General features: G+C 48.3%; 1 protein-coding gene across 4 annotated transcripts in view; it reads right to left on the reverse strand.

Moving 5' to 3' along the window:
* ice2 (interactor of little elongation complex ELL subunit 2) overlaps window positions 1–21,426 on the reverse strand; it is a 71,189-nt gene that overhangs the window by 44,547 nt on the left and 5,216 nt on the right. For 3 of the 4 annotated variants that reach the window (XM_033014753.1, XM_033014754.1, XM_033014756.1), the window contains exons 3-9: window positions 20,103–20,379; window positions 18,855–18,974; window positions 14,537–14,671; window positions 13,418–13,534; window positions 9,289–9,448; window positions 5,193–5,377; window positions 594–1,509 (exon numbers count right to left, since the gene is read on the reverse strand). In XM_033014753.1, coding sequence (XP_032870644.1) covers window positions 594–1,509; window positions 5,193–5,377; window positions 9,289–9,448; window positions 13,418–13,534; window positions 14,537–14,671; window positions 18,855–18,974; window positions 20,103–20,379 — 1,910 coding nt within the window. The remainder of the gene's footprint in view (window positions 1–593; window positions 1,510–5,192; window positions 5,378–9,288; window positions 9,449–13,417; window positions 13,535–14,536; window positions 14,672–18,854; window positions 18,975–20,102; window positions 20,380–21,426) is intronic. The other variant, XM_033014755.1, reaches the window with a different exon arrangement.

The following is a 21,426-nucleotide window of genomic DNA, read 5'->3' on the forward strand; positions in this document are numbered from 1 at the left end:
TTGAGGCTGGCACTATCCCAACATTTAAGAAACAGTACATGGATAGACAATAGACAATAGGTGCAGGAGGAGGCCATTCGGCCCTTCGAGCCAGCACCGCCATTCAATGTGATCATGGCTGATCATCCCCAATCAGTACCCCGTTCCTGCCTTCTCCCCATATCCCCTGACTCCGCTATTTTTAAGAGCCCTATCTAGCTCTCTCTTGAAAGCATCCAGAGAACCGGTCTCCACCGCCCTCTGAGGCAGAGAATTCCACAGACTCACCACTCTCTGTGAGAAAAAGTGTTTCCTCGTCTCCGTTCTAAATGGCTTACTCCTTATTCTTAAACTGTGGCCCCTGGTTCTGGACTCCCCCAACATCGGGAACATGTTTCCTGCCTCTAGCGTGTCCAAGCCCTTAACAATCTTATATGTTTCAATGAGATACCCTCTCATCCTTCTAAACTCCAGAGTGTACAAGCCCAGCTGCTCCATTCTCAGTCCCGCCATCCCGGGAATTAACCTTGTAAACCTACGCTGCACTCCCTCAATAGCAACAGTACAGAGTTAGTACAGTATTAGTAAACGGTAAGTGCATTCATTATTCTTACGTGCCCTCGTGCTCTGGCCAGTCTTTCCCAAGGAAGTGGGAACGTTCCCCAAGGCAGCAGGATGGTGGGATTGAGGAATGTGGGCGGTGAGAGGGTTGTGACTGAGCGGTGGTTGTCCAGGCGGGTTGTGCCGTGTGGAGTTTGCTTCTTGCGTTGCTTGGGTCTGATCAACAGGCTGTTGTTTGGGGATAGGCTTTAAGAGCTTACATTGCATTCGCAGGATCTGCCCCACCGGATCAAACTCCTTCAGGAGGGGTTTGGCAGCTTTCCTCTTGCACGCCAGCACCTTGGTCTTCTGGCGGCTGGGGGGGTCCCGATCAGGAGATGGAGACCGGGGAGTATCTGGAATGATTTCTTCTGGACTGGGAAGATCAGGTTTCTCTGGGACCGTCGGCAGATCGACTTCCACAGGGTCGCGGGCTTCATTGATGTCCATCAAGCTGGTATCGATCACCATCCGCTCCTCATCGGAATCACTGTCCGACTCTTGAGAACCAGCAGCCTTACAGCTCGCCAACCTCTCCTTCTCCCCCTCCCCTCCTCTCTCTTCCATCGGCTTGGCCTTGTGTTGGTCGCTGCTGGAGTGTGGCCCGCATTCACTGGCTTCCACTGAGCTCGGCTCTCTGCCGCTGTTGGGGTTCGGGCGTGAGGAGGGAAGCTGACCTTCCTGTGCTTTTTCTTTGACCACGTGTGCAGGCTGTGATTTGGCCTCGGGGACACCCTGGCCTTTACTGTCCCCTGCTACAGGAGCAGGCTTGGCCGTCTTGGCCTTGGCCGTCCGCTTACAAGCCCTGGGGCCGCCATCTTTGGGCTTTACCTCCTCTGAGGAAATAGTTCCAAAGGTCTCTAATTGGGTAAAGTCGGCGTTAAAATCCAGATCACCGCTTCCAGGGGCATTGACTGGCCTCTGGTGCTCCTGAGGATCAAACATTTACCAAAACAAACACAGGAGCTGTTACTGGGAACGTTTCAAGCCAAGCCCACCCCACCACAACCCCATCCTTCCTATGGTACGGTGAACAAAACTGCACGTAACGTCATAAGGGACGAGTGGAATTAGGCCATTCGGCCCATCAAGTCTACTCCGCCATTCAATCATGGCTGATCTATCTCTCTGTCCTAACCCCAATCTCCAGCCTTCTCCCCATAACCTTCAATGTTTCAAATTTAAGGGAAGAGCTGGTAGACCCAGTGCCGGGGAATGAACCCGACCTGGAGTGCTGTCCGTGTGGAGTTTGCACGTTCTCCCTATGACCGCATGGGTTTCCTCCGGGTGTTCCGGTATCCTCCCACATTCCAAAGACGTGCGTTTGTAGGTTAATTGGCCAGAATGTGTAGGGAGTGGATGTGAAAGTGGGATAATGCAGAACTAGCGTGAACGAGTGATCGATGGTCGGTGTGGACTCAGAGGGACAACGGGCTTATTCCACGCTGCATATTTGAATCAATCCATGAAAGTACTCCACTCTGTAGAAGCCAGGTCAGAGACGGCTACACACCAATATATCTGACCTACAGTAGCATACCCACGCCCACGCTCCCGGCTGCCCATGCTACCCCATTCTCCCACCTTCTCCCCATAACCTTTGACACCTTACCAACCTTCCCGTAGAGTGGATCTGGAGAGGATGTTTCAACTGGTGGGAGAGTCTAGGATCAGAGGTCACAGCCTCAGAATTAAAGGGCGCTCTTTCAGAAAGGAGGTGAGGAGGAACTTATTTAGTCAGAGGGCAGTTAATCTGTGGAACTCATTGCCACAGAGAGCTGTGGAGGCCAAGTCAGTGGATATTTTTAAGGCAGTGAGAGATACATTCTTGATTAGAACGGGTATCAAGGGTTATGGGGAGAAGGCAGGAGAATGGGATTCGGAGGCAGTGATCAGCCATGATTGAATGGCGGAGTAGACACGATGGGCCGAATGGCCTAATTCTCCTATAACTTGTGAACGTAATCATGAATCTGTCAATCTCCGCCTGAAAAATACCCAATAATTTGGCCTCTGCAGTTGTCTATGGCAATGAATTCCACAGATCCATCACACTCTGACTAAAGAAATTCCTCCTCATCTCCTTCCTAAAATAATGTCCTTTTATTCTGAGGCTGTGGCCTCTGGTCCTAGACTCCCTCACTAGTGGCAACATCCTCTCCACATCCACGCTATCCAGGCTTTTTACTGTTTGTAAGGTTCAATAAGGCTCCCCCTCATCCTTCTAAACTCTGGCGAGAACAGGCCGAGTGCCGTCAAACACTCATCATACATTAACCCAATCTTCCCCAGCAACATTCTTATAAAGATCCTGCGTCTTCCAAATGATTAGGTATGTGTAGGAAGGAACTGCAGATGCTGGTTTAAACTGGATAGACACAAAATGCTGGAGTAACTCAGTGGGACAGTGGGAAGTCTGACACGGGCAGGACCTACACGGCGAATGGTCGGCCTCTGGGTAGTGTTGTAGAGCAGAGGGATCTAAGAGTACAGGTGCCTGGTTCCTTGAAGGTGGAGTCACAGGTAGATCGGGTGGTCAAAAAGCTTTTGTCACATTGGCCTTCATCAGTCAGAGTATTGAGCATAGAAGTTGGGAGGTCATGTTGCAGTTGTATAAGACTTTGGTGAGGCCGCATTTAGAATATTGTGTTCAGTCTGGGAACCGTGTTATGGGAAAGATATTGTCAAGCTTGAAAGGTTACAGAGAAGATTTATGAGGATGTTGCCAGGACTAGAGGGTGTGAGCTATAGGGAGAGGTTGAGTAGGCTGGGACTCTATTCCTTGGAGCGCAGGAGGATGTGGAGTGATCTTATAGAAGTGTATAAGATCATGAGAGGAATGGATCAGTTAGATGCACAGAGTCTTTTGCCCAGAATAGGTGAATCGAGGACATAGGTTTATGGTGAAGGGGAAATGATTTAATAGGAACCTGAGGGGTAACGTTTTCACACACAGGGTTGTGGGTGTATGGAACAAGCTGCTAGAGGAGGTAGTTGACGCAGAGACTATTCCAACATTTAAGAAACAGTTAGACAGGTACATGGATAGGACAGGTTTGGAGGGATATGGGGCAAATGGAGCATGTAGGACTTGTGTAGCTGGGACATGTTGGCCGATATGGGCAAGTAAGGCCGAAGGGCCTGTTTGCACACTGTATCAATCTATGACTCTATCTGAAATCTGGTCATGTCTTGAGGTGTTAAAGCAGGTGGTTAGTTGGGCTACAGAGGCCAGGCAAACATGGGCAAGACACAGTGGAGGAAGTTGCAAAGCAAGATTCAGATCTGGAGAAGGTTTTACATCCACAGAATAGCAGCACGGCCCTTCGGCCCACCTTGCCCGTGCTATGTGTGATCCTTATCTGTGTTCATCTCATTCACCTGCACTCGGCTCGTATCCCTCTACTCTTTCTTTAATCCAGGGTCACATCTGAACGTCTTTTAAACAAATATGAATCTACCACCTTTGGCAGCTATCATTCCTGAGCACTGCCACCCTCTGTGTGAGAAGCTTGCCCCTCTCATCCGTCTCCTCTTAAACCTGTCCTCTAGATTTAGACTCGCCTGTCCTGGGAAAGAGACTAATTATCTGTCCAAACTACGTTCCCCACAACTTTCTAACTCATCCCTCAGCCATTACGTTACAGTGAAATAGACTCGGCCTCTCCAATCTCCATGTATAACGACAGCCCTCCATTGCTATCAACATCCTGGTGAAGATAGAATCTCCCGTGTACTCTCCCTCTTGCCACCACATCCTTCCTACAGTGCGCTGACCAGAACTGCACACAATACTCTGACCATCGTGATGTCCCAGTTCTCCATATAGCTACCCAGTGAGGGGCCTCCTGGGGGCTGCCGATCGAAGGGGTTGGTGGGGGGCTGCATGCTGCTACGTGCGGCTCCAGGCTTGGGTTGCCGCAGCGAGCCAAAGATAAAACTGTTCGATTAACTTTTTATAACCTTGTCTGCGCCAGAAATGTGGGGACTCTTTGTGTACTGCCTAGCTGAGGTCTGCTGTCTGGTTTTACCAGGTTGCCTGCAAAATACAGCATTTCACTGTACATGTGACAATAAAGTATCGCTGATTGAATCCCTGTCGGAAGGAACTGCAGCTGCTGCTTTAAACCGAAGATAGACACAAAATGCTGGAGTAACTCAGCGGGACAGGCAGCATCTCTGGAGAGAAGGAATGGGTGAGCTTTCCTGTCAAGACCTTTCTACAAAAGAAGAAGGGTCGCATTCAAAAACGTCACCCGTTCCTTCTCTCCCGAGATGCTGCCTGTCCTGTTGAGGAACATGGATAGGACAGGTTTAGAGGGATATGGGCAAATGCAGGTAGGTGGGGACTGGTGTAGATGGGCGGTGTGGGAAAGATGAGCTGAAGGGCCTGTTTCCACACTGTGTGACTCTATGACTCTAAGCTGATTCAATGGCACCAGTTTAATGCGATGCTTATGTCAGCTCTTCAGGGCGTCATACACACTAAATGGTGGAGTAACTCAGCGGGACAGGCAACATCTCTGGATAGAAGGAATGGGTGACGGTTTGGGTCGGGACCCATCTTTTTGTTTGAAAGCAACGAGACTCAAACTACACTCTCAACAACTTACCATCTCCTCCGATGTGTCGATGTTTTGTGCTTTGTCCAGTGTCAGGTTTGACATTGCTGTGTAACTTTTCTTGGACATCAATAAGTCCAAAGGAACTTCATAAAAAAGCAAATTCTTCTCTCTCGTTGAAAGCTCTTTCTTGGGCAGAGGAGAGTCAATGAAGATGACTTTCTCCATTTTATTCCCTATGAACACAAAACGCAATGGCAACTTAATCACCAGATATACACACATCCAACAAAAAAAAAATTCCCAAATTCACAGGCATCAGAGGATGTTTATCGATTGAAATGTTTATCGATTGAAGGACCATGAGAAGAATTGAAGATAGAGACAAAATGCTGGAGTAACTCAGCGGGACAGGCAGCATCTCTGGATAGAAGGCGTGCGTGACATTTCAGGTCGAGATGCTTCTTCAGACCGAAGAGGAGTTACTCCAGCATTTTGTGTCTATCTTCAGTGTAAACCAGCATCTGTAGTTCCTTCCTACACATGAGAAGAATTGATCTCTCAAGGTAAATTAAAAAATTAAAAAATAAATCTTTGAAGCATAACGCTCAAAATCGTTGGGAATTCCTCACGAGGTTTTTTTTCATGAACCAGGGTTTCCAGCAGCAGGGGTGTTATAAAATAGATGCACTTTGGAAGAGATTGGTTGAAGGCAGCACGGTGGCACAGCGGTAGAGTTGCTGCCTTACAGCGCTGCAGACCCGGGTTCGATCCTGACTACGGGTGCTGTTTTCACGGACTTTGTACGTTCTCGCTGTGACTTGCGTGGGTTTTCTCCGAGATCTTCGGTTTCCTCCCACACTCCAGACGTACATGAAATTAAAGTGACGAGTGGAACGGATTGGGGATGTGCAAAGATTGGGGGCGGGGGTGGGGAGTCAGTCTCAGTCTCAGTCTACCCCACGACAGAAGGGCGAGGAGTTGTACAGTTTGATAGCCACAGGGAAGAAGGGTCTCCTGTGGCGTTCTGTGCTGCATCTTGGTGGAACCAGTTTGTTGCTGAAGGTGTTGCAGTTGCAGAGAAAGCGGTCACACGATCAGGCTGAAGAAGACTCTCGACCTGAAACGCCACCCATTCCTTCTCTCCAGAGATGCTGCCTGTCCCGCTGAGTTTCTCCAGCATTTATGTCTACCTTCGATTTTTCCAGCATCTGAAATTCTTTCTCCAGCATTTTGTGTCTATCTTCTGTAACACGATATCCAGAGTGGGTCCAGAGTGGTGGAAAAATCGAAGGTAGACAAAAAAGCTGGAGTAACTCAGCGGGACAGGCAGCATCTCTGGAGAGGAGGAATGGGTGACGTTTCGGGTCGAGACTCTTCTTCAGCCTGATCATGTTACCACTTTCTCTGCAACTGCAACACTATTTTCTGCGTGCTATGATTGTATTACCAGCAGGCGGTCTATGCCTCCACCCCTCACACAGAACAAGTACCTGTTGCAGTAAAGGGCCTGTCCCACTGTATGAGCTAATTCAAGAGTTCTCCCGAGTTTCCCCCGATTCGAACTCGGAGATTTACGGTAATGGCTGCTCTTAGGCACTCGGGGCTCTTGTGGACATTTTTCAACATGTTGAAGAATCTTCACGAGCTTACCGCGTTTCCCGAGTACCTGCCGTTAGCGTTATGAGCCGCTAAGAGACATCCCGAGCTCCGACGTACCCGCTACGCACATTCTACGTGCTTACCACGAGTTTTATTTTTTTTAAACTCGGGAGAGCTCCTGAATTACCTCGTACAGTGGGACAGGCCCTTTACAAAACCTCGGCTCTGCAGTGACACCTGCTGGCCAAGGACTGCACCACATGCCAACATTCTGCCCATTCCATCACCTCCAAACTACCACAGTCATTTGAAGACACAGATTGTCAGCGGGTCAGGCAGCATCTCTGGGGAACAAGGATAGGCGATGTTTCTGGTCGGGACCCTTCACTAGACCTGCAACGGCATTCATTTGCTACGGTACACTTATACCCAGAGAATACCTTCCCTGCAGGAATGCACATAAACTGATAGTGGCAGTGGTGCAGCAGCAGTGGTGCAGCAGGTAGAGCAGCTGACTCACAGCGCCAGACATAGAGCAACTTTACCAAGCTACGAGGCAGATAAGATGATGGACCCCAGGTAATAGAGTCATAGAGTGATACAGTGTGGAAACAGTTCCTTCGGCCACACCTGCCAACATGTCCCAGCTACACTAGTCCCACCTGCCTGCATTTGGCCCATATCCCTCCAAACCTGTCCTATCTATGTACCTGTCTAACTGTGTGATAAACATTGCGCTAGTCCCAGCCTCAACTACCTCCTTTGGCAGCATGTTCCATACACCCACCACCCTTTGTGTGAAAAAGTTACCCCTCAGATTCTTATTAAATCTTTTCCCCTTCACCTTGAACCTATGGTCCTCAATTCACCTTCTCTGGGCAAGACTGCATTTACCCGATCTATTCCTCTCATAATTTTATAGACCTCTATCTGATCACCGCTCATCCTCCTGCGCTCCAAGGATTAGAGACCCAGCCAACTCACCATCTCCCTATAGCTCTCACCCTCTAGTCCTGGCAACGTCCTTGTAAATCCTCCCTGTACCTTGTAGATCTTGGCTCGATTCTGAGCTCAGGTGCTATCTGTGTGGAGTTTGCACGTTCTCCCTGAGACTGCGCAGGCATGTATCTCCGTACAGGTGTTACAATAAACAAATACCATACCAGATGTGAGGAGGAAAATAGACAGACAAGGTCGACGGTCGGGGGAAAAAAGAGACAAAGTGCTGGAGTAACTCAGCGGGTCAGGAAGCATCTCTGGAGATCAGGGATAGGTGACGTTTTGGGCTGGGACACTTCTTCAGACCGATTGTGTGTGTGTGTGTGTGTGTGTGTGTGTGGGGTGCAGGGGGTGGGAGGTAGAGAGCTGGAGAAGACATGGGGCAGCCCAAACCCTGGCATGTTTCTAGGTGAACACAGGTAAGGGGTGCGGTTAGATAGGCAGATGGTCGGACAACAGCCTGAGATGGAAAGACAGAAGGTGTGAAACAAAAGGATTAAGGAGTTGTGAATTAGAAAGCTAGAGGAAGGAATATAGGTGGTGGGGAAGAGGGGTTTGTGAAATAGTAGCGAGTCAGGGGAGAGTATGGAGGTAGTGGAGGGAGGGGGTTAAAGAAAGTGTGTGTTGAGGGGGGGGGGGGGGGGTGTTGGCCGTTACCTAAAATGGAAGAGTTCAATGTTCATACCGTCGTGTTGTAAGCTGCATCAAGCGGAATATGAGGTGCTGTTCCTCCAGTTAGCATGTGGCCTCACTCTGTCAATGGAGGAGGCCCAGGACAGAGTGTGGGAATGGGAAGAGGAGTTAAAGTGGTTAGCAACTGGGAGATGACATAGGCCTTGGCGAACTGAGCGTAGGTGGTAAGCGAAATGGTCGCCGAGTCCATGCTTGGTCTCGCCGATGTCGAGGAGACCACATCGGGAACACCAGATGCAGTAGATGAGGTTGGAGGAGGTGCACATGAACCTCTGTCTCACCTGGAAGGACTGCTGGGTTGTGAGGGGGAGGGAGGTATAGGGACGGGAGTTACACCTCCTACAGTTGCAGGAGAAATTACCAGGGGAGGGGGTGGCTTGGGTGGGAAGTAGTCTCTGTGGAAGCCGGAAATGCCTGGCCCGCCGAGTTACTTCAGACTAGTGTCTTCTTTTGTAAAACAGCATCTGCAGTTCCTTATTTCCACATTAAAGATCGTCTCCCTTCATCAAGACTCGATAAGAGAGAAGATATGATCAGCCCATCAAGTCCATGCCGAACAATGATCCCCGCACTACATTACACACACTGGGGACAATTTACAATTTTACTCAAAGCCAATTAGCCTACAAACCTGTACGTCTTTGGAGTGTGGGAGGAAACCGGAGCTCCCGGGTGAAAACCCATGTGGTCACAGGGAGAATATATAAACTCCGTACAGACAGCACCCGCAGTCAGGATCGAGCCCTGGGTCTCTGGCGCTATAAGGCAGCAACTCTACTGTTCTATGGTTTAATTTAGAATTTAGATTCAGCGATACAATTAGAGTTGAATACCAAATCCTGAAAAGAATTACCTTCACCGTGGATGGTTTTCACGTGTACAGGAAGCTCCCACGGTTCTGTATACTTGGGTCCGCAGTTATTCAACAGAGTAAACAGTGCCCGGCTTGTCAGGGACAATTTGGCTCCATACTTCACACTGAGCCTCTCCGCATTCTCATCACCGCTAATATCCTGAAACAAGTCATGAAAAAACAAACACATCAAGTCAGATCAGGTTGGACACAAATTGCTGGAGTAACTCAGTGTTCTGCAGTTACAGAGACAATAGACAATAGGTGCAGGAGTAGGCCATTCGGCCCTTAGAACCAGCACCGCCATTCAATGTGATCATGGCTGATCATCCACAATCAGTACCCCGTTCCTGCCTTCTCCCCATTTCCCCTAACACCGCTATTTTTAAGAGCCCCATCTAGCTCTCTCTTGAAAGCATCCAGAGAACCTGCCTCCACCGCCCTCTGAGGCAGAGAATTCCACAGACTCACCACTCTCTGTGAGAAAAAGTGTTTCCACGTCTCCGTTCTAAATGGCTTACTCCTTATTCTTAAACTGTGGCCCCTGGTTCTGGACTCCCCCAACATCGGGAACATGTTTCCTGCCTCTAGTGTGTCCAAGCCCTTAACAATCTTATATGTCAGTAGCTGATGAGCGGAGGCCATTGTTTACGTTCAGAGAAAATGAAATGCCCGTTCACTTCACCCAGTTAAAGCTGATGCTCATGCACCGGGCACGTTTGCTGCAACCCCTCTCCACCTCATCCTAATCCAAGCAGCGCCACTGAGAGAGACACCGAATACTGCTCATCGCCAACTGGAGTCAGCAACAAAGGTAAGATCTAGTTAAACTTAATTCCTCAACCAACGCGATCTAGCCTTTCTTCAAACCAGTACCACACCAATACAGTTTAGTTTAGTTCAGAGATGCAGTGCTGAAACAGGCCCTTTGGAAGTGGTAGAATTACAAAGGATGCAGATGAAAAACATCAGGATGTTGAAGATAGACACAGAATGCTGGAGTAACTCAGCGGTTTACAGAGGTTTACAAAATTATGCAGCGTCTAGATAAGGTAGATGGACACACCATTTTTCAAAAACATCTATACTATTACTAAAACTCATCTTGACCACGCTTTTTGCTTTTTTTTTTAGATTTGCGCAAAAACGGTACCCTTTATACACTAGGATTTTTTCGCCACCTCACTCACCGTTCTCCTATCCTCCAAGCACACCAGGTTTTGTTCCGATCGGTGGAAGATTACAAAAGTTATGAAGGTTTAAAAAAATCGGGAGATCAGCAGATTGGTCTTCTCGCCTGTCAGTCACCATAACGGTAACGCCCCTTCCGGCACCCGACGGAGAATAAATCCCCGGAGGCGGGGCTGAGTAAACAAGCCGTGCTGATTGAGTCCGCAAGAGTGGAGTCTGGTAAGTCGCTGTGTGGAGTCGGGAAAGTCGCAGTGTGAAGTCGGGAAAGTCGCAGTGTGAAGTCGGGAAAGTCGCAGTGTGAAGTCGGGAAAGTCGGTGTGGCCGCTGAGTTGAGTCCCAACCCCCCCACACCCCCTTTACTCCTCCTCCGTTTCTCCCCTACCCCCCACCACCCCACTCCCCGACACCCCCTCCCCACACCACCCCAACTCCCACACCACCCCACCCACACCACCCCTCCCCCTCACCAACCCCTCCCCCCGCCACGCCATCCCTTAGTCTTTTAGGAGTCTAAAAGTAGAGATCACAGGTTTAAGTTGAAAAAATAAATATTTAAAGGAAATCTGAGTGACAAGTTTCTCACACAGAGAGTGGTGGAGATATTAAACAAGCTTTTTTAGTGCAGTTCAGTTTATTGTCACGTGTATCGAGGTACAGTGAAAAGCTTTTTTGTTACGTGCTAATCGGTCAGCAGAAAGACTAGACATGACTACAGTCGAGCTGTCCGCAGTGTACATCTGCTATATGGAACTAGAGGTTTCAAATAGTGGGGCGATAGTAGAGCGTGATTGTAGATGGTGTCTGGGACCAGCAGCCTGATCTGGGTGCCTGACAGATGTGGTGATAGGGGCGGGTATAATGCTAAAGTGTAACAACAGTTGGACACAGACGGGAAGGGAATGGAGGTGTGGGGAACAAATGCAGGAAAATGCGATTAGCATAGATAGGCGTCTCGGTCAACATGAAGTGCCTGTTTCCCTGCTGTACAACTCTTGAAATAATCTGAAGATTAATATATTACCGTGATTAAACTTTTACTAATATTTATCTTTCACAAAATAAATATTATTTTTGCCTTTTTATTGGTCATGCCAATGTCTTTGATTATAGCTGCTCCCAACCTCTCCCCCCTTTTCCCTACCTGTTCTAAATGATTTGTATTCTGTAGTTGAAATAAATTGAACCTACATAAAAGGTGAATACAAAATACTTTAGCTATCTGTTCACAAGGAGTAGCAGGATGCTCTTTTATTTCTCCTCAGAAACAAAGCAGGTGGTGGAGCTGCCTCAGAAGCCCAACTCATAAGGTTATAAGTGATAGGAGCAGAATTAGGCCATTCGGCCCATCAAGTCTACTCCGCCATTCAATCACGGCTGATCTGACTCTCCCTCCCAACCCCATTCTCCTGCCTTCTCCCCATAACCCCTGACACCCGTACTAATCAAGTATCTACCTATCTCTGCCTTAAATACTGTAATGCTGTAAGGCAGCAACTCTACCACTGCACCACCTTAAATGTGTCTGATATTAAACAGACTGTGCACCTCATGGCCCAACAACCACTAACAGCCTGTTAGGGTTGGAACAGTTTTAGTGTCCGTCCCACCCTACAGATGTTAATATTGGCCAAATTAGAGGTATTACAAAATGGAGGACCTTTGCATTTGCAAGGCCTGCTTGGCCTCTTTCTGTGAAAAGTTGCAAGCTGTGAGCTGCTCCCACTTGGCCCGTCCCCGCCCTGCCCGCCTGCTGCTGCCGCCCTGCCCACCCACCTCCCTGCCGGGCCGCGGGCGGGGGGGTAATGGAGTCTGTGTTCGTCACGGTGGGCACCACAAATTTTGATGAGCTGGTGGAGAAGATCTCCCCCGAGAAGGTGGTGAGGGTAAGTTTGAGTGAGGGTGAGAGAGAAGGTTATTGGCTGCAACCTTCCCTCCATTGATGAACTGTACACTGCAAGGGTCATGAAGCGAGTGGGCAAGATCATCTCTGACCCCTCTCACCCTGGCCACAAACTCTTTGAATCACTTCCCTCTGGAAGGCGCCTCCGGCCTGTCAAAGCTGCCACAGCCAGACATAAAAACAGTTTTTATCCACGAGTAGTTGCTCTACTCAACAGCCAAAAATCTGTAGCCTCCCTTTGATCTGGTATTTTGTTGGTTCACATGCTTGGTCAATGGTGTTTTATCATTAATGTCTTATTATTATTAATGTTTAGTGTTTTCTGAGTCATTCGTAACTGTCACTATATGTCATGTTGTTACTTGTGGGCGGAGTACCAAGGCAAATTCCTTGTATGTGAATATTTGGACAATAAAATTACTTACCTACTTACCGCAATGGCGGCAGCGGAGGAGACAGAACCGGGCGGACGGGTAGACGGGACCGCCATTGCCGCCGAGAGCGGGCAGGGGAGAGGGGTTAGTGATGAGTGGACCACAGCCTCCACTGAACCCCCACCGTGGGAGGGGGGTCCCACGGCCACCGCTGGTGGTGGGGGAGGTGATAGACAGCTTACTGTGAGGAGGGGAGAGAGGAGTTTGTGAGTGAGGCAGGAAGGGGCGTCGCCATCCCGGCCGCCGCATTGACTGACAGGAGAAGAGACCAATCTGCGTGGCGCTGACTGAAGGAATCTGCGCACGCACGTTTTTTAAGATTTTTAAACCTCGATAGCTTTTACAATATACCACCGATCGGAACTAAACTTGTTGCACTCACAGCACAGGAGAATGGTGAGTAACCTGGAGAAAAATCGAAGCGCTATCGCATACCGTTTTTGCGCAAATAGAAAAAAAACCCAAACCGGAAGAGCAGAAGATCAAAGTTTTAGTTATGCATAGATAGATATAGAGAGATAGATTTTGTGGTTGAGCTCCATGCTGGTGAACTACTTGTACTCTGCAGCACTAATAATTTTACGGTCACTCTGTGAAAACTCACCGACTCGAAGGCAGACGCTCTGGCGGACGCAGGAGTAAACGAGGCGATGGTTTTATAATCTGTCGTCAGCTGAGCTGCCGAGGCTGCAGTCGGGACCCGCAGGTAGGTAGCTCGACCCTGGAACACAAGCACCCGAGTCAGAACACCCAGCCACAACATCTCATCTGTTCAGTTCAGTTTAGTTTATTGTCACGTGTACCGAGGTACAGTGAAAAGCTTTTGTTGCGTGCTGTTCAGTCAGCAGAAAGACAATACGTGATTACAATCGGGCCATTTGCAGATACATGATAAGGGAATAATGTTTAGTGCAAGGTAAAGCCAGCAAAGTCTGATCCAGGGTAGTCCGAGTGTCACTAAAGAGGTAGAGAGTAGTTCAGCCCTGCTCTCTGGTTGTGGTAGGATGATTCAGTTGCCTGATAACAATGGAGACGTGAAAAATGGCAGATAGTCAGAGTGATACAGCGTGCAAACAGGCCCTTTGGCCCAACTTGCCTATACTGGCTAACATGTCCCACCTACACTAGTCCCACCCGCCTGCGTTAGCTCCATATCCCTCTAAGCCTGTCCTATCCATGAAACTATCTTAATATTTCTTAAACGTTGCAATAGTCCCTGCCACAACTACCTCATCTGGCAGCTCGTTCCATACACCCACCACCCTTTGTGTGAAAAGTTACCCCTCAGGTTCCTATTAAATCCCCCCCCCCCCTCACCTTAAACCTATATCCTCTGGTCCTCGATTCCCCAACTCTGGGTAAGAGACTCTACTCGATCTATTCCTCTCATGATTTCGTACACTGCCAGATGCTGGAGTCTTGAGCAAAATATAAAGTACTGGAGGAACTCAGCAGGTGAGGAGGAATTTATTTAGTGAGGGTGTGGTGAATCTGTGGAATTCTTTGCCACAGGCGGCTGTGGAAGCCAAGTCAGTGGGTATTTTAACGGCAGAGATAGATAGATTCTTGATTGGAACAGGGCGTCGGAGGTTATGGGGAGAAGGCAGGAGAATGGGATTAGGAGGGAGAGATAGATCAGCCATGATTAAATGGCGGAGTAGACTTGATGGGCCGAATGGCCTAATTCTGCTTCTATCACTGACACTATCGGACGGTCCATTACCAGGCACAGCAGCTTCTTCTCCAGTCGCAGAGTCAGGTCTGGGATGAACTTCCCTCCCATGATGCTCGTCATTTCATTGACCGTGTAAAGTTCTGGGTATTTCTTCAGACTATCATTCCATGCTTGCAAAACCTCCTGTGAAACGAAATGCAACAAGCAACATTATGCTCCATCACAGCAAGCACTGAACATTAGTTCTCTAGTCACACACACACGCATCACACTTCTCACTCACGTCCCACACACGCACACACACACATAGGTCACACAAACACACACAGGTTCATTCATGCAGATGCCATATTCTGGCGCCATTTACGAAGAAAAAGTCCAAATTCAAGTGGGGTCCACAGGTTGGATGTACTGGATACAGGTGAGCACCAGGCTCCATCTACACCTCATGCTGCCTCGGCAAGGCCAGCAGCATAATCAAGGACGAGTCGCACCCCGGCCACTCCCTCTTCTCCCATCACCCATCAGGCAAGAGGTACAGAAGTGTGAAAATGCACACCCCCAGATTCAGGGACATTTTTTCTTGCCAGCTGTTATCAGGCAACTGAATCATCCTATCCACAACCAGAGACCAGTCCTGAACTAGTGTCTACCTCATTGGGCTATCTATGATGAATCTTTATCTTGCACTAACCACGTTCACGTTATTCCCTTTATCATATACCTGTGCATTGTAAATGGCCCGATTGTAATCATGTATAGTCTTTCCGCTGACTGGCTCGCACGCATCAACAGCGTTTCACTGTATCTCGGTGCATGTGACAATAAACTAAACTCGCTGTGTAATGGCAGAACTGCCTGTACACATCAGAACCAGCATGTTGTTTCTACCTCCAGCCACTAGGGTGAGCCCACGAGCTACCTCACAATCTGGAGGTTCCTTGCCTTCCCCTTGTGCTCCCCCCCACACTGGGGACTAGACACCACATGGGTACAGCATCACTTTAATGAACACCTCCACTATCACGCTTCATCACGCTTCATCTTCCTCCCACCCTCATCGCTTGTCAAAGCTCCAATCAAGTTTAGTCTAGTTATTGTCACATGTAAAGCTTTTGTTGCATGCTAACCAGTCAGTGGAAAGACAGTACGTAATTAGCTCACCATACAGGTACAACACCCTATCCAAGCCTGCATGCATAAACATTACACAGGGCAGCACACTTGTTCTGCACAATCCCGTGCTGTTTATTACTGAAAGCTTGCATACATTGAATGGTGCTTTTAGACAATAGACAATAGGTGCAGGAGTAGGCCATTTGACCCTTCGAGCCAGCACCGCCATTCAATGTGATTATGGCTGATCATACCCAATCAGTACCCCGTTCCTGCCTTCTCCCCATATCCCCTGACTCTGCTACTTTTAAGAGCCCTATCTAGCTCTCTCTTGAAAGCATCCAGAGAACCTGCCTCCACCACCCTCTGAGGCAGAGAATTCCACAGACTCACAACTCTCTGTAAGAAAAAGTGTTTCCTCATCTCCGTTCTAAATGGCTTACTCCTTATTCTTAAACTGTGGCCCCTGTTTCTGGACCCCCAACATCGGGAACATGCTTCCTACCTCTAGCGTGTCCAAGCCCTTAACAATCTTCTATGTTTCAATGAGATCCCTTCTCATCCTTCTAAACTCCAGAGTGTACAAGCCCAGCTGCTCCATTCTCTCAGGATATGACAGTCCCGCCATCCCGGGAATTAACCTTGTTAACCTACGCTGCACTCCCTCAATAGCAAGAATGTCCTTCCTCAAATTAGGGGACCAAAACTGCACACAATACTCCTAGTGTGGTCTCTGTACTAGGGCTCTGTACAACTGCAGAAGGACCTCTTTGCTCCTATATTCGATTCCTCTTGTTATAAAGGCCAACATGCCATTCGCTTTCTTCACTGCCTGCTGTACCTGCATGCTTACTTTCATAGACTGATGCACAAGGACCCCCAGATCCTGTTGTACTTCCCCTTTTCCCAACTTGACGCCATCTTATGTCAAGTGGCAAAGGGGTTGGATAATAATTATTCAGAGAGCACACTAAATGCTGGAGTAACTCAGCGGGTCAGGCAGCATCGCCGGGGAAGGTGGATAGGTGTTGTTGCAGGACGGGACTCTTCTTCAGACAACTAATCAGGATGTTTTCAGAATTTCTTTCATTTCTTGACTTTTGAGAGACTTGGGTCTTCAAACGATATTTAGTTTTTTTTGTTTAATTTAGAGATACAGTGTGGAAACAGACCTATCGCCTCACAGAGTCCTTGTCAACCAGTGATCTCCGCACACTAACATACACACACCAGGGACTATTTACAATTTTACTAAGCCAATTAACCTACAAACCTGAATGTCTTTGGAGTGTGGGAGGTAACTAGAGCATCAAAAGAAAACCCATGTAGGTCAGGGAGAGAACGTGCAAACTCCAAACAGACAACACCCATAGCCGGGATCAAACCTGGGTCTCTGGCGCTGTGAGGCAGCAACTCTACCGCTGTGCCACCGTGCCGCAACATGTCTTGATCTGTACAACGGCACGAGACAATGTCTGGTATTGAAAACTAAGGGACATGGCTTCAGAACCAAGGTTCACCCATTTCAGATGGAGATGAGGAAAAGTTCTATTCTCAGAAGATTGAGACCAAAGATACTAGAGGAGCTCCGCTATAGGGACCCTTCGGGGAGGCTGAATGAGTAAATATAGTCAAGATGAAAACGGATACAGAGAAAAATGGACACAAAGTGCCAGCGTAACTCAGTGGGTCAGGCAGTATCTCTGGAGAACAAGAAGAGGTGATGCTTCGTGTCAGGGCCCTTCTGCAGACCATTCTGCAGCCTGACCCGCTGAGTTACTCCAGCACATTGTGTCTTTTGTTGCAAAAGGGAGAATCTGCAGTTCCTTCTTTCTGCATACAAAGCTGAAGAGTAAATCCGCTGTGGTAGATGTTTATGTTAACTTTTATGTAGTTCATAGAGAGTGATACAGTGTGGAAACAGGCCCTTCGGCCCAACTCGCCCCCTGATGTCTCAGCTACACTAGTCCCACTTGCCTGCGCTTGGTCCATATCCCTCCAAACCTGTCCTATCCATGTACCTATCTAACTGTTTCTTAAACGATGGGATTGTCCCAGCCTCAACTACCTCCTCTGGCAGCTTGTTCCATACACCCATCACCCTTTGTGTGAAAAAGTTACCCCTCGGATTCCGATTAAATCTTTTCCCCTTCACCTTGAACCCATGTCCCCTGGTCCTCGATTCTCCTAATCTGGGCAAAAGACTGTGCATCGACCCGATCTATTCCTTTCATGATTTTGTACACCTCTATAAGATCTTCCCTCATCCTCCTGCGCTCCATGAAATAGAGACCCAGCCTACTCAACCTCTCCCTGTAGCTCAGACCCTCTAGTCCTGGCAACATCCTCGTAAATCTTTTCTGAACCCTTTCCAGCTTGACAATATATTTCCTATAACATGGTGCCCAGAACTGAACACAATATTCTAAATGCAATCTCACCAATGTCTTATACAACTGCAACATGACCTCACAACTTCTATACTCAATACCCTGACTGATGAAGGCCAAAGTGCCAAAAGCCTTCTTGACCACCTTATCTACCTGCGACTCGACCTTCAAAGAACCATGCACATGTACTCTTAGATCCCTCTGCTCTACAACACTACCCAGGGGCCTACCATTCACTGTGTAGGTCCTGCCCTTGTTCGACGTCCCAAAATGCAACACCTCACACGTCTCTGCATTAAATTCCATCAACCATTCCTCCGCCCACCCGGCCAATCGATCCAGATCCTGCTGCAATCGTTCACAACCATCTTCACTATCTGCAAAACCACTAACTTTTGTATCATCAGCAAACTTGCTAATCTTGCCCTGTATGTTCTCATCCAAATCATTGATGTAGATGACAAACAGTAACGGGCCTAGCTCTGAACCCTAAAGCACAACACTAGTAACAGGCATCCAGTCTGAGAAGCAACCTTCAACCATCACCCTCTGCTTCCTTCCATGGAGCCAATTTGCTATCCATTCAGCTATCTCTCCTTGGATCCCATGCGATCTAACCTTCCAGAGCAGCCTACCATGCGGCACCTTGCTGAACGCCTTACTGAGTTGTGTGTCTTTTTGCTTTTTTTAGTATGGCGTATGATAAATTGAGTATCATCACTGTACCTTAATTGGTACATATGACAATAAAATATCCTTGGAACATTTGAGGAACAATAATAGAAATGAATACTGGTAAATGCATAACACAGACGTTGAAGGTAGTTCAGTATTCGCCAGGGAGTAAAGCCAGATACTACCTCAGTGTAACGGACGGCATCTTGACAGGTCACATCGTAATCCTCTGCACACATCCGCGCCACATTCTGCAGGTACTTCATGAACTCTGGCACCTCGTTCCACACAGTATTCTTCAGTTCCTGTGACAGAGAAACACAGTGCAACGTACACAAACATTCAATGCTTTATCCAGAATAATAAATTGGAAAAGAAGGAGTAAAATTGTAAATCAGCAATATAAACGCGTGGCACAGCGGTAGAGTTGCTGCCTCACAGCGCCAGAGATCCGGGTCCCATCCTGACCACAGGTGCTGTTTGTACGGAGTTAGTACGTTCTCCCCGCGACCGCGTGGGTTTTCCCTGCGATCTCAAGTTTCCTCCCACACTCCAAAGATGTACAGGATTGTAGTTTAATTGCCTTGGTATAATTTTAAATTGTTCCCTAGTGTGTGTAGGATAGTGTTAGTGTGTGGACATCGCTGGTCAGCGTGGACTCGGTGGGCTGAAGGTCCTGTTTCCTTGAAACTAAACTAAAAGCTGGTGGAGCCATTGCCTCACAGCACCAACCCTGGGTGTTGTCTGTGTGGAGTTTGCACGTTCTTCCATTGACTGCATGGATATCCCAAATAACGTGTGGGCTTTTAGGTTAATTGGCCTCTGTAAATCGCCCCCTAGTGTGTAACGAGTAGATACAAAAGTGGGATAACATAGAACCAGTGTGGACACGGTGGGCTGAAATGCTGTATCTCTAAACTAAACTCAATGGAAATATTTAAAGCATGGATTGCATTTTAAATTGGGAACAAGAACAGAGAGATAAAGCGATAGGTGTAGAAATTAGAAACATATTAGTGGCAGCAGTCGTACAGCTGCTGCCTCACTGAGCCAGAGTTATATCTGGTCTCTGGAAGTAGCAGTTGAAGGGCCTGCCCTCACTCTGCAGATAGCCACAAAAATGCTGGAGGAACTCAGTGGGACAGGCAGCATCTCTGGAGAGAAGGAATGGGTGACGTTTTGGGTCGAGACCCTTCTTTAGTCGCGACCCGAAACGTCACCCATTCCTTCTATCCAGAGATGCTGCCTGTCCCGCTGAGTTACTCCAGCATTTTGTGTCTATCTTCGGTGTAAAGCAGCATCCGCAGTTCCTTCCTACACATTTTGTCTGCCCTCACTCTGCCATGTTTAACAAGACCAGACATGACTCCGATATTCATGAATCGTGGCATCCTGCGAGTCAGACTGCAGCGCGCGGTGTTAATTTGACTCACGGAAAACTGCGCCAGGCAGCCGTACATTCGCCCCTGCATCCTTGCGGCCCACTGCGTGTTCTTGAACCTTTGCATGAGCTGCACATAGCTCCTTTGCTCCCTCTCGGTCAGGGCGGAGAAGCGGGGATAGGGCACTCTGGGCTCTGGGATTGGGAAGGTGGCAGCTTCACGGGTCGTATTGCCTGGTGCCGGAGCAGCAGCTTCGGGCTTGGAGCTGGTGTTGGGCGGCTGCTGAACCTCAGGGGAGCCGGCAGTCTGGCTGCTTTCCACCGTTTGCCTGGAACAGAGAAGTACAATGATTAATCTGGTCATGAACAGTTACATCCAAACAACAGCATTTGAGTCAACAGTCACCGAGAGATTTTGGATAGAAGTGTAATCAATAGGGCGGCACGGAGTCACTGCCTCACAGCGCCAGAGACCCGGGTTCGATCCTGACCACGGGTGCTGTCAGTACGGAGTTTGTACCTTCTCCCCGTGACCTGCAGGAGTTTTCTACGAGATCTTTGGTTTCCTCCCACACCACAAAGACATACAGGTTGATAGGTTAATTGGCTTGGTATAAATGAAAATTGTCACTAGTGTGTGTAGGGTTAAGAGATTGGACACGCTAGAGGCAGGAAAAATGTTCCCGATGTTGGGGGAGTCCAGAACCAGGGGCCACAGTTTAAGAATAAGGGGTAAGCCATTCAGAACGGAGACGAGGAAACACTTTTTCTCACAGAGAGTGGTGAGTCTGTGGAATTCTCGGCATCAGGGGGCGGTGGAGGCAGGTTCTCTGGATGCTTTCAAGAGAGAGCTAGATAGGGCTCTTAAAAATAGCGGAGTCAGGGGATATGGGGAGAAGGCAGGAACGGGGTACTGATTGGGGATGATCAGCCATGATCACATTGAATGGCGGTGCTGGCTCGAAGGGCCGAATGGCCTACTATCTATTGTCTATTGTGTGTAGGATGGTGTTAATGTGCGGGGATCGCTGGTCGGTGGGCCGAATGGCCTGTTTTCACGCTGTATCTCTAAACTAAACTAAACTAAACCCAAACAACAGTACTTGAGTCAACAGTGACAAAGAATCTTTGGATAGAAATGTAATTAATAGAATGGATGGATTTCTCGTGTCCTAAACACAATAAAAGCCTTTTGACCAACTGGTCTAGGTTCCACACATGTCAACACCCGCCCTGCTTCATCTAGATCGTCCCCAACTTCAGCTCAAGTGTCAATATTTCATTCTCCTCCATTATTGTTACTGGCTTATCATTGTCATGTGTACAGATACAGAGAAACGATTTGTTCACGCACTACCCAGTCATATCATACTACA

This window comes from Amblyraja radiata, chromosome X (genome assembly GCF_010909765.2).
Source record: "Amblyraja radiata isolate CabotCenter1 chromosome X, sAmbRad1.1.pri, whole genome shotgun sequence".
Taxonomy (NCBI): domain Eukaryota; kingdom Metazoa; phylum Chordata; class Chondrichthyes; order Rajiformes; family Rajidae; genus Amblyraja; species Amblyraja radiata.